The 14,167-nt window shown below is 47.2% G+C and overlaps 1 protein-coding gene across 2 annotated transcripts in view; it reads left to right on the forward strand.

The window, feature by feature from the left end:
* The window catches only part of TRIM36 (tripartite motif containing 36), a 213,752-nt gene that overhangs the window by 168,334 nt on the left and 31,251 nt on the right, over positions 1-14,167 (forward strand). For both annotated transcript variants that reach the window (XM_033929084.1, XM_033929085.1), the window contains exon 6: positions 2,779-3,032. In XM_033929084.1, the coding sequence (XP_033784975.1) occupies positions 2,779-3,032 (254 nt within the window). The remainder of the gene's footprint in view (positions 1-2,778; positions 3,033-14,167) is intronic.

Consider the following 14,167-nt stretch of genomic DNA (forward strand, 5'->3'; position numbering starts at 1 on the left):
CTTAAAGCCTCATTCTTATGCAGGAGAAATGGCCTATTACACTTCTCCCTTGGTATTCGCGGGGGTAAGGGGCAGAGCCAGACTGCAAAGTGTGAAAAATCGTGAATAACTTTGGGCCAGCTCTGACCAACCCCTGGACCTTACCTGGTGATCTCCACCTCCAATCGCCTCCTTCTGTTCGTGTTGCGTGTTTGCAGGGGCCAGTGCGGGTGCTTCAGTCTCCTCTTTCCCTGCTTTGGTGTCGGGCCGGGTAGAGCGAAGATCGATCTTCTCTGGACTGGGCAGCCTGTGCCGGCCTTACCTGGTGGTCTAGTGGGTTTTCGGGGCAGGAGCGATCTTTCTACGCTCCTGCCCTGTGCAGATCACCCAATAGGAAATGGCTGCCGTGAGCTCCCATAGTCTCTCGAGGCTACGACAAGAGATCATGGCAGCCATTTCCTATGGCGATCTGCACGGGGCAGGAGTGTAGGAAAATTGCTCCTGCTCCAAAACCCTGCTAGACCACCTTGTAAGGCCGGGAGGAAGGTCCGAAATGAAGCTGTTTCCCCCCCCCCACACTAAATAAATATTGCAAATAACTGAATCTGCGGATGCTGAAACCGCGGATTCGGAGGGGGAAGTGTACATCGACAGGACAAAGCCACGCCGAACATCGTGTCACAGCTCACAAAGTCCGAGCTATGGCAGCTTTTGTAGCTTTCCTTAGATCTACTTCTATTGAGGAAATCTGTAAAGCTGCCACCCGGTCCTCAGTTCATACCTTCACATCACATTACTTTCTGGAGACTTTTTCCAGATGGGATGGGCACTTCGGCCAGTATGTTGTACAAAAATTTATTTTCCTGAAGGCCAACACTCCCACCATCCCATTCTAGTTAGCTTGGAGGTCACCATGTGTGAGAATATGCTGCTGCTTGTCCTGGGATAAAGCACAGTTACTTACCGTATTATCCAGGGACAGCAGGCAGATGTTCTCACAACCTACCCCCCTTGCTGGGTTGGCTTCTTAGCTGGCTTATCTTAACTGAGGGACCGCGCGCCTGCGTTGGGCGGGAAATCACTCGCACATGCGCAGTGTGGGCTAATCGAACTTTCTAAACTCTTAAAGTTGCGATATACTTCTAAAGTGTTCATACCCGGGCTCTGTTGGTGACATCACCCATGTGTGAAAATATCTGCCTGCTGTCCCTGGATAACACCTGTTAAAGTAAGTAACTGTGCTTTCTCTATTACCCAAAATAATCAGTTGCTACATGTAACACATTTGAAAGGCAATTCTGTAACATGGCACCTGCACTTACATGCATCAGAGGTACCAAATTTGGCAGATATGCATGTAAACATTTAATAGGTATTAATCTTAAGGTTGTGCCTAAATGCTACAGCACAGTACTATGAGAGTGTATATGTAGGCAGAGTATGAACAGACTATGGTCATGTCTCCAACTTCTGCACGCACCTATAGAAATAGTATGTTAATGCTTTGAATTGTGTGCTTAAGTATATTTATTAGGGTGGTCCACTGTAATATGCAAAAAAAAACCTAACAACCTTGTCAAATCTGGTCTCCACAAGGCTTATTTTTGTTCACTTGGTATGTCTTACTCGTTTGTCAAATCTTAGCTTGATTAGACAATATTTAGAGGTCACCCCAGCATGCACTTGTTGTATATGTAGTTGATTGTGATCTGCACCTGAAAACTGTCTCCATAGGAAGTCAGTTTGCTGTCAACTACTAGACTGCCATGTGGACTGGATGTTCTTCGACTGGTCAAGTTTCCTTATTATGATGAAGGAAAACCTTTACCTGAAAGCTATATGTTGGCGTGTGAGTCAGTGATAGTGGTATGGGATTGAGCCAGGATACCAACACAATGCATAGACTCTTGCCAGTCATTCCATGATTTCTCGTGAGTACAGATGAAATGAAACATGGGACCTTTTGAAAGTCTTGTAACAAGTCATTTTTTTGAGCTCTTGACTGAAGGAGGATCAACAAAAGTGAAAATATTTCTGCAGAAACATCCCACAGAGTAGACTGACAATCCAGTTTTCAAGGAACTTTGGAATCAGTCATTCAAACTGACTGTTACTAATGCAGCAGAACAAGGGATAAACTTTATTGAAAAATATGATATTTTGACAAAAGATGAAGAATAGAAGAAATTTGTTGTTCAGCTAGTGGTCAGATACCAAAAGAAGTTTCCTTCTGCATCAAAGACAGCTGTGTCATAGATTGTCATAGATTATTTGTCGAGTGCACAAGAATTAAAATATACTGGTAAGTTTAGTGGCAGTTAAGAAAAAAACAAAAACCCAGCAACGATGCATCCATTATAGTCTACGGACACGTTGGTGTTTAAAGTGCCTTTGTAAAAGGACCCATTTGTTGTAAGTAAAATTTATGTGTTTTTCATTTTTATGTAAAGGAATAAAATAAGCTTTGTGGACAAACAAAATGTGTTAATTTTTTTTGGAACCACCCTAATGTCTATTTATGCCTGCCATTACCTGGCCTAAATGGACATGCCTAAATTTAGGCATGCCAATTAAGGTTTATACTAGTATTCAATAATGGCATCTTGGCGCACATCAGCACATCTAAATGGACGTGCTGCAGATATTACTTCAAATATTTCAGCACATTTTAAAAGCTTTGTACTTTTATCTAGAGTAGATTATTAGGCTAAGTTCAAATGATACTGTTCTGAACTCTGTTGTCTGAAATTTTTTTGATTCTTGATGATTATTTCAGATTTTACTGTTTGCATTCTATAGTGCAATGGAGACAAAGCAGAAGAAGCAGCATCTAGTAATTTTGAGAAGCTGTTTAATATTCTAGAGGAACGGAAGGCTACAGTTCTCGAGACAATTCGTAATACAAAGTCTATAAAACTGGAAAAACTACAAAATCAAAAGGAGGAATACCAGGGGTTATTAGAAAACAATGGTCTTGTGGGATATGCACAGGAAGTGCTGAAAGAAACTGACCAGTCCTGCTTTGTTCAAACAGCAAAAATTCTCCATGTCAGGTATATAATATTGTTGCATCTCTCAGTACAAAAATTTAATTAGGTAGCTGTATTTAGAATGAGAAAAATTAGCACAAGTAGCTAAATTGTAATGTATCACTTACATGAATGCCATTATTATTATTATTTGGGATTTAACTCACACTTTTCTCAGTACCGTGTTTCCCCGAAAATAAGACACTGTCTTATATTAATTTTAGGCCCCAAAAAGGCACTAGGTCTTATTTTCGGGGTAGGTCTTTTTTTTTTTTTTTTCATGTACAATGATCATCTCTTCCGCTCTTCCACTCCAATTCTTTCTATTTCCTTTCTTTTCCCCACATGTGCAGCATTTTTCCTCCCCTCTCACCCATTTCCTTGTGCAGTATCTTTCTAGCCCTCCCTCCCATCCCTTGTGCAGCAGAACCCTTGCAGCTTCTAGCCCTCCTTCCCTCCCATCCCTTGTACAGCAGAACCCTTACAGCTTCTATCCCTCCCTCCCATCCTCCCCGCCACACGCCCCCCCTACTGACCCTTCCATGTTTCTCCCGCTGACCCTGAGACCAAAATACCTTGTAACAAATGGCAGTGTTGGCAACAAATCTAGATAGGCTGCTTCGCGGCTTTCTCCCGCCTGGGCGTTCCTCTGCACATCACTGATGATGTTATCAGCAACGCAGCACATGGAATGCCTGAGAGAAGGCAGCAAAGCAGCCTGTCTAGATTGCTGACAACGACGTGATTTGTTACAAGGTATTTCAGTCTCGCGGTTGGTGGGAGAGAGATGGAAGGGTCAGCAGGGGAAGGGGGTACATGGCAGGAGGGGAAGTGGGACGGGGGAAGCACTGCTACCGGCAACTAGGGCTTATTTTTTGGGGTAGGGCTTATATTAAGACCTACCCCAAAATCATGCTAGGGCTTATTTTCGGGGTAGGTCTTATTTTCGGGAAAACATGGTAGTAGCTCCAGGAGAATTACATTCAGGTACACTAGATATTTCCTTGTCCTTGGAGGGCTTACAATTTAAGGCCTAGGTTCTTTAACTGACGCAAATTTTTTTTTAGATGTCGGTAGGCACCCAAGCTCAATAAAAAACAAACAAACAAAAAACAAGCAAAATAACCCCAAAATGCCATATAAACAATGTTTTAAACTGAGTTTCAAGGTGTCTACCAGCACCTTAAAAAATGGTGCTGGAATCAAGCCTCTGTGGGCATTTTAGGTCGATTACCATCACTGTGGGCGTGGCTAATATGGGAAGTGGTGTTAGGCTGCCTAAAGCACCTATGGAAGCACATTTCACATCAAAGGTAGGCACCGGTAATGTAGGCCTGGAAATCCTTGGGCTACATTTATGGTGCCTACCTTTTGTTGGAGGCGTGATTCTGTACTCATCATATAATTGACAAGCAATTGGTGGCCACTGACAGTACCACTGATTACAGAATCTGGACCCAAGTGGGTACCTAAGGCCAATGGAGCAGGGCTGCCCAAGTCCGGTCCTTGAGATCTACTGGCAGGCCAGGTTTTCAGGATATCCACAATGAACATGCATGAGAAAGATTTGCATACCAAGAAGGCAGTGCAGGCAAATCTCTCTCATGCATATTCATTGTGGATATCCTGAAAACCTGGCCTGCCAGTAGATCTCGAGGACCGGACTTGGGCAGTCCTGCAATGTAGAGTTTTGTGACTTGCCCAGGATCACAAGGGGCAGCAGTGGGATTTGAACCAGATTTCCCTGGTTGTCAGTTCAGTGCTTATAACCACTAGATCTGCTTGTATTAAATTTGCAATACTAGTGTTAGCTAATTCAATTGACGGTTAAACAGTAAATGAAAGTATTTTCTCATTGTGCTTGCTATCTATTGACAAATAGAATTATATCAGTGACACTAGTTCATATCATCATCCAATATTATTGACGTAGACCAGTCCTTTAGAGCTCAATAATGAATAGATATAGTATGTGGATTTTGCACACACAGACAGAAATTCATTGCTACCATGTAGATAAGTTCCTCTTGCATTTTCTTTTTCTTGTTTAACTTTGATCACCTTGGAGGGGGGTCCTTTCTAGAAGCTGCCATTCATGAGGGCTCCTTTTAAAATTAATAATTTTTTAAAAAATTGAGCCTTTCCACCTGCTGTAATAATTAAAGGGGTCTTTTACTAAGACGCGCTAGCTGATTTAGCGTGAGCTAAATATTATTGTGTGCTAAATGCTAACGCACCCATTATATTCTATGGACGTGTTAGCATTTAGCATGCGCTAAATCGGCTACCGCACCTTAGTAAAAGACACCATAAGTGTGGTTTTACCAGGCTACTGTTTGCCATGATGGCTGCCTCCAGGAATCTCCTTTGTGTACTTCCACAGTACCTGCTATAAGTATCTGTAATTTGACTAAAATGTCTGAACTGCCCCTTTGTGCTCAGAGGGTACATTGATTTAAGGGCTATAAGAAGAGCTCCTGTGATTCCCCATTGCTATCTCTAGCAGCAAAGAGGTCCACAAAGTCAAAGGAAAGAAGTGAAGGGGTGACCACAGTAGCAGAAGTCACTTTATCTCTAGGAGTGGATCTTTTCCAAAGGATAGAGACTTTCTTCCATGAGCCCAGCAAAAATAGGAGGCAAGATCTTGGGGCATAGCTTCTTTAGTCTGGAATCTAACCAATCATGCTCAAACTGATTACCTTTCAAAGCAGCCTTCACACTGGCAACACAATTCTCAGTAAGGATTTTGTATCACTACACTACATATGATCAAGCCAAAATCCTACATTTCAATGCCATCATAAATAAACTGAGTCCCCTCGGCATGACCCCAAACTGACAGACTGTGTCAGCAACTGGTTGAGTGGAAGGTGACAGAGGGGTAGCTGGCAATGGAGAGTGCTCTGAGGAAAGGATATTACCAGTGGTATGCCTCAAAGTTTTGTTCTTGGGCCTGTTATTTCTAACATTTTTGTAAGCAATATTGCTGAAGGGCTGTCTGGTAAGATTTGCCTCTTTGCAGATGATACCAAAATTTTCAGTAGAGTAGACGTACCAATGGTGTGGATAACATGAAGGACCTAGTGAAGCTTGAGGAATGGTCTGAAATTTGGCAGCTAAGAGTTAATGCTATGAAATGCAAGGTCATACATTAGGGCTACAGAAATCTGAGGGAAAGGAAGTTTAGGGGGTGAATAATTTCTGTGCTCAAAAGAGGAACAGTATATGATGATCTTAAGGTAGCCAAATAGGTTGAAAAGACGATAGCGAAAGCTAGAAGGATGCTAGGGTGCATAGGAAGAGGAATACCCATTAGGAAAAGGAGGTATTGATGCCCTGTATAAAACTCTGGTGAGACCTCATTTAGAATATTGTGTACAATTCTGAAGACCACATCTTTAAAATGATATAAACAATTTGGAATCTGTCCAGAAGAAGGCTACTAAAATTGTTGGTGATCTACTTCATAAGGCATACGAGGACAGACTCAAAGATCTCAAGAAGTATATTTTGGAGGCAAGGCAGGAGATGGGGGAGATATGATAAAGAAGTTTAAATCCCCATGTGGCGTAAGTGTGCATGAGTCGAGCCTTTCATTTGAAAGGAAGCTCTGGAATAGCATAGGATGAAGTTAAGAGGTGATAGGCTCCGAAGTAATCTAAGGAAATATTTTTTTACAGAAAGGGTGATAGATGCGTGGAACAGTCTCACGGAAAAAGTGGTGGAGATAGACTGTGTCTGAATTCAAGAAGGTGTGGGATAGGCGTGTGGGATCTCTTAGAGAGAGGAATAGATAATGGTTACTGCGGATGAGCAGACTAGATGGGCCATTTGGCCTTTATCTGCCTTCGTGTTTCTGTGTCACACACTGGCCTTCCCTTTTGTTTTGTTTGCTCTCAGTATTTTGTCACAATAAATTTTGCCTACGTCTTGTACAGATCTGCAGTTTTGTTTTGTTTGCTTCCCTTTTCCCTTGCATGTTCAACAGAAAAAGCTGTTCAAATCTACCTTAAGTTTTCAGGGACCAAAAAGTTTGGAATTTCCTGCCATTAAGCTTGCAACAGCTCTCCAACTACTACAACTTCAGGGGAAATTTGAAGACATATCTTTTCCTTGTAACTTTTTTGGAACATGCCCATAATGGGATCTTGGAGACCTTTGCTATATGCTCACCCAATTGTAATTGTATCTCTTTCGTAAACTGCAATGAATCCTAGCAGAAAATTGTGGGATATAAGTAATGACATGGTTTGGAATTTCATCATAGTGCTCCATCATTTTTCCAAGACCACATGCTCATCCTGGTGAAGTTGCTCTGTACATGCTCTGGCTTATTTGGATTGCATCAAACCTCACAGAACTTCCACTCAGTTGTTTCTCTCATTTGATCCAAACAGACTTGGAGCTCCTGTCACCAAGAGAACCATCTCCACGTGGCTGGCAGACACTATCTCTTTTTGCTATGCTCAGGCTGGGCTGTCTCTTGAAGGTCAGGTCTATGCACATAGTCAGAGCACTATGGCAACTTTGATAGCTCACCTACGCTCCATTCCCATTGAGGACATCTGTAAGGCAGTCACTCGGTCCTCAATCCATACATTCACATTCCACTACTGTTTGGAGGCTCATTCCAGACAGGATAGTCAGTTTGGCCAAGCATTTCTACAAAATTTATTTTCTACATGAAAGCCAACTTACCCTCCAACCCTTATAGTTTCAGCTAGGGAATCCCACATGTCATTAGGCTACCTGCTTGTTCTGGGATAAAGCACAGTTACTTACCCGTAACGGGTGTTATCCAAGGACATTAGGCAGATATCCTCACAACCCTTGGCTTCTTAGCTTTTTTACTGAACTGATGTCCCATGAGCCAACATCGGGTGGGAAGGCACTGATGCAGGCACAGTATGGGCAGCCTTGAGACTTCAAAATTTTTTAAAGTGACAATACTCTTTAACACTGTCCGTACTGGGCTTCGTCTATGACATCACCCACATGCGAGAATATTTGCCTGCTGTCCTCGGATAACACCTGTTACAGGTAAGTAACTGTGCTGTATAGCATGTCTCGGCCTTGTGCAGTGTGAGGCCTTGTTGCAAAGAGTTGAACAGCATCGTAGGCTTTATCCTTTCTCAAGAAGATATTGAATGCTTGAGTGTTTGGAACCCCATTGGTAGATGACTATATCAAAGTATATGTGTTTAGCTATTAGCAAAGTATGTTAAATTTCTGTTATTTTCCACAATAAAGTGCAGATATTGTATTTTATAAAATATAATTTTTGCATGAAATGTATTTATCAATGTATCATTGCTGAGTGTGAAAACATAAGTTAGTTATAATACCAAGAAGCAAGGAGCATTCAGGGAGAATAAGGTCATAGCGGAGAGACTGAATTAATTCTTTGCTTCAGTTTTTATGGAGGAAGTTATATACCTGAACTGTTAATGGTTTTCAAGGGAGATAATGCAGAAAAACTGAAAAATCTTGGTGAATCTGGAAGATGTTAATGCTCTGTAACCTTTTGCTAAAATCGTCTGTAGTACCTGAAGATTGGGGGGTAGCCAATATTAGGCTGATTTTTAAAAAGGGTTCCAGGAGAGATCTGGGAAATTACAGATCAGTAAGCCTGACTTAAGTGCCGTACAAAATAGTGGAAACAATTATAAAAAATAAAATTGTGGAACACATAGACAAACATGATTTAATAGGACAGAGCATGAGTTCAGCCAAGGGTGATCTTGCCTCGCCAATTTGCTTGAGTTCTTTGAGGTGTGAATAAACATGTGGATAATGGTAAGCCGCCAGTTGAAGTAGTATATCTAGATTTTCAGAAAGCATTTTGAGTGAATAAATAGGTGGATAAAGGCAAGCTGCCAGTTGAAGTAGTGTATCTAGATTTTCAGAAAGCATTTTACATAGTTCCTCATGAGAGGTTCATGAGAAAATTAGTCATGAGATAGGAGGTAATGTTCAGTTGTAGATTAGGAATTGGTTATTGGATAGAAAATGGAAGGTAGGGTTAAATGGCCATTTTTCTCAATGGAGGAGGGTAAATAATGGAGTGCTGCGGGGATCTGTACTAGAACTGGTGCTATTTAACTTATTAAATTCGATTGGCTCCCAATCTCACATCGTATCACTTATAAAATGATATTGTTTACTTTTAAAACTAGACAAACTGGGTAATCAGAATTCATTAATAGACTCCTTATACCCCACTCCACTCATCATACACTTCGTTCATCTTAGTAGAACTTACTTGAAATCCCATCATTAAGGGTTATTAATACTATGAGAAATTGCATTTTCTCTGTCAACGCACCCACATTATGGAATTCAGTGCTAGCTTATATTCGAGAAATTAATTCATTAGACAAATTTAAATCAAGCTTAAAAACTATGCTCTTTGAAGATGCTTTTGCAGTGCATCCATCCTTTTAAGGATGCTCTCTTTTAACCAAATAGTAGAATTTTCTTCTGACCAGCCTTTCTGCTCAGAAAAATCTGTGTCCACTTTACCTTTTGTTTTATCCATTTATCCCAGGACAAGCAGGCATGATATTCTCACATGTGGGTGACGTCATCTACGGAGCCCCGGCGCGGACAGCTTTTCAAGCAAACTTGCTAGAAGTTTCAAGTTTGCACACTGCACCACGCATGTGCGTGCCTTCTGCCCACTAGAGGGCGCATCCCACCTCGTGGTCCTCAGTTCAAATTTTTCCGCGGAGCAAGAAAGCCCTGTGGATCTGAGCTCCAGTGTTTTTGCCTTCTAGCTGCCGCGTTTAGTTTGTTTATTGATCGGATTAATCGCGGTGCTGCTTTATTTTTCGTCCGTCTTACAAAAAAAAAAAAAAAAAAAAATAATAATTGTTTTTCGTTGGGCTCCGGGGGCTCCCGGAAGCCTGAGCCGGGGAACGTCGGTCGTTCCCGGCCTTCTTCTTTTTCTCGTCGATGTCCCGTCCTGTTACGGGATTCAAGAAATGCAGCCGGTGTGAGAGACTACTCTCCATCACCGACCCTCACCGGTGGTGCATTGTCTGTCTTGGGCCCGAACATCCAACAGCCTCGTGTGATCGCTGTGCTACCTTCCAGAACAGGGCCCTCCGTCGCCGTAAGGCCAGAATGGCGGAATTGTTCGCCGTCGACGCGCCGCCCAAGGCCTCGACGTCGGCCCCGGCTTCGGCCCCGGCCTTGACCTCGGCCTCGGCGTCCTCGGGGGCCTCGGCGTCGCCTCGGCCCTCATCTTCGAAGCCGTCGTCATCGAAGCCAGCTTCGGGTAAGTCCTCTGTTCCATCCCCTTCAGCAAAGAAGCCATCCTCGAGTCAGGCCAAAGCGGGTGGGTCGACCCCGGCCCCGCATCGGACCTCGACTCCGCACACCCCGAGGGAATACTCGAGACCGAGGTCGCCCTCCAGGGAGTGTGCCCCGGACTCGGAACTCCCCACCTTCGTGGGGATTCCGGCCTTCCAGGATCTCCTTCGAGCCTTGATCTCATCGGAGCTGTCGGGAGCCCTGGAAGTGCTGCAGCGTGCTGCGGGCCCGGCGACGTCGACCTCGGCCGGGGCGCCCTCGGCCTCGGAGGCCCCGGTCTCGGCTCCCTCGACCTCGGGAGCCCCGGCCTCGGCGACCTCGGTCTCGGGTATTGCGGCCCCGTCCACCTCGGTCTCGGCCCCGCCCCGGACCTCGACCTCGGGGGAGCCTCCTGAGCGCAGTGTCCGCCCAAAAGAAAAGTTCCGCAGAGTGCGCCGACTTTCCTCCTCGGCTTCGGGATCTTCCCCGGACGCCTCGCCCTCGAGGCGACCTCGGACGAGGCGCCGATCGAGGAAGCCTAAGCGACCCCGGGGCTCGCCTCGGCGCGATCGTTCCTCGTCGTTCGGGGGCGAGGCGCTGCAGGTGTCGGAGTTGCGCCTCGATAATCCGAGGCTCCTCCGCTCACCTCGGGGAAAGTCTTCCCGCGCCGCCTCGCCGAGGAAACGGGAGAGGACCCCACGGACCCCGGGATCCTCCCCCAGGGACTCCCCTAGGAGGATGATTTCACCCTCCCCCTCGAGGGCCGTGGAGAGAGGATCCTGGGATTCAGGATCGGTTAGGAATCCTCAGTATTCCCATGAGGCCTCCCCCCGCTCCTCGGTGGGACGGTCGAGAACCCCGTCCCCCCAGGCTAGGCCGTCCTCCTTCTCATCTTTTGTCCAGGACATGGCCCAAGCCCTGGGGATTGACCTGATGGTAGGTTCCAAATATTCCAAGGAATTTCTAGAGGAACAGGACCTTCCCACTCCCCCTAGAGAGGTACCTAGACTCCCTCTCAACAGTGTCCTCCTGCAGACCTGGCTGAAGAACTTGTCGAGCCCTCTTACAGGCACGTCTGTCCCGTCAAAAATGGAATCAAAGTATAGGACGATTCCCCCGAAAGGGTTTGATAAGGCGCAGCTCTCCCACCAGTCCCTCCTGGTGGAATCTGCCCTTAAAAAATCACAGCCCTCACGGGTTTCTGCGGCGGTTCCACCCGGCAGGGAGGGGCGGACCCTGGACAAGTTTGGCCGTCGCCTCTATTCAAACACTCTGATGGCCACCAGAGTTCTAAATTACTCCTTCACCTTTTCCTCCTACTTGCGTGGGATGGTGAAGGACCTTCCTCAATATCGGAACTCGTTACCGGACTCCAAAAGAGCAGGATTCGATAAGTTTATGTCCAACCTGTCTCAATTGCGGTTGTACCTTTTCCATTCAGTGTACGACACCTTTGAGCTGGTTTCGAGGGTGTCGGCCCTCGCAGTGGCCATGCGCCGCTTGGCCTGGCTTCGCACCCTCGACATGGACCCAAACCTGCAGGAACGTCTTGCAGACCTGCCCTGTGTGGGGTCCGAGTTATTTGACGAGTCTTTGGAGGCGGCGACCAAACGGTTGTCGGAACAGGAACGCTCTTTAGCATCCCTGGTCCGCCCCAAACCTAGGCCCCCGCCACAGAAACCTTTCCGGCCTCCGCCGCGCCGGTACCCCCAGAAGTCGACCCCGTCCTTCTCAAGACCGCCTCCGAGACGTTCGTCTCAACGAGGCAGAGGGGGACAAACCCAAGCCCCGGCGCAGGGCCCTTCTAAGCCCGCGCCTTCCTTTTGACGGGCTGAGCGGACGGGGCGGGTTCCCCTCCGCACCTTCACCAGAACCCCTTCCTATCGGGGGGCGTCTTCGGTCCTTCCGGAAGGCATGGACCGCGATTACCTCAGACGCTTGGGTGCTCCGGATCGTCTCCGAAGGCTACTCGCTCAATTTTGTGTCCTCACCACCGGTCAGTCCCCCAAGTTTAGCCTGGTGCAACCGGTCGCAACTACCGACCCTTCTGACCGAAGCCAAAGCTCTCCTGAAGCTTCGGGCGGTCGAGCCGGTCCCCAAGGACCAGTGGGGGACGGGATTTTACTCCCGTTACTTTTTGGTCCCAAAAAAGACCGGGGACATGCGCCCCATACTCGACCTCAGGAAGCTCAACAAATGCCTGGCCAGGGAGAAATTTCGAATGCTATCTCTCCCGGTCTTGTATCCTCTCTTGGAGGAAGGGGACTGGATGTGCTCCCTCGACTTGAAGGAAGCATATACCCATGTCCCGGTGCACCCCACCTGCCGAAAATTCTTACGATTCCAGGTGGGAGACCTACACCTCCAGTACAGAGTCCTGCCCTTCGGCCTGGCCGCGTCCCCACGAGTATTCACGAAGTGCATGGTAGTAGTGGCGGCAGCCCTGAGGTCTCGCGGGCTCCACGTGTTCCCTTACCTGGACGACTGGCTCATCAAAGCCCCGACCAGGGAGGAGGTTATCTCAGCGACCCGACAGTCTATTGCCTTCCTGCAAACCCTCGGATTCGAGATAAACTTTCCAAAGTCTCAGTTGAGGCCGGCTCAGTCTCTTCAATTCATAGGTGCGGTGCTGGACACGGTGCACCTGCGCTCCTACCTTCCGACCCAACGGTTGGAAGTCTTGGTACGGATGAGCCGCCAGGTCTCTCAACTACCAAGGGTGTCGGCCAAGCGCATGATGATGCTGCTCGGCCATATGGCCTCGACGGTACACGTCACGCCATTTGCGAGGCTGCATCTGAGGATCCCTCAGTATACACTCGCATCACAATGGCGCCAGGAGTGCGATCCGGAGTCGCGCCTCATTTCGGTGACTCCGCTTTTGCGGAAATCGCTAAGTTGGTGGACAGACTCTTCAAATCTGTCCACGGGACTAATGTTTCGCACTCCCCCATTTCGCAAGGTTCTGACCACGGACTCCTCGGACTACGCGTGGGGAGCCCACCTCGACGGTCTTCGCACACAGGGCCTGTGGTCGGCGGAGGACCGTCGCTGTCACATCAACGTGCTAGAGCTTCGGGCCATCTTCCTAGCACTTCGAGCCTTCGTTCACGTAGTACAGGACCAGGTGGTCCTCGTCCGCACGGACAACCAAGTAGCAATGTACTATGTGAACAAACAGGGGGGAACGGGGTCGTGGCCCCTCTGCTCCGAGGCCCTTCGCCTCTGGGAGTGGGCGGCCTCCCGGAACATCTTCCTCCGGGCGGTCTACATCCAGGGGGAACTGAATTGTCTGGCGGACAAACTCAGTCGACTCCTGCAACCCCACGAGTGGACTCTACACTCAGCAGTTCTGCACGAGGTCTTCGCTCGCTGGGGAACGCCACAGGTAGATCTGTTCGCCTCTCCGGAGGCACACAAACTACCACTATATTGTTCTCGGATGTACTCGCGGGATCGTCTGGAGGCGGATGCCTTCCTTCTCGATTGGGACGGGAAGTTCCTCTATGCATTCCCTCCTTTCCCTCTGATCATGCGAACGTTGGTACACCTCAGATCGTCCACGGCCACGATGATTCTCATAGCTCCTCGGTGGCCGCGTCAGAACTGGTTCTCCCTACTGCTCCAACTCAGCGCCAGGGAACCCCTTCTTCTGCCTGTCGGTCCTTCTCTGCTATCTCAGAATCAAGGATCCATGTTACATCCCAATCTGCAGTCATTGCACCTGACAGCTTGGTTTCTTGTTCCCTGACCCCTCCGGACCTGTCTCAATCAGTGAGGGAAGTGCTGGAAGCCTCCCGCAAGATCTCGACGAGGCTTTGCTATTCGCAGAAATGGACCAGGTTTTCCACCTGGTGCTCTTCTTT

The sequence above is a fragment of the Geotrypetes seraphini genome, chromosome 1 (genome assembly GCF_902459505.1).
Source record: "Geotrypetes seraphini chromosome 1, aGeoSer1.1, whole genome shotgun sequence".
NCBI lineage: Eukaryota > Metazoa > Chordata > Amphibia > Gymnophiona > Dermophiidae > Geotrypetes > Geotrypetes seraphini.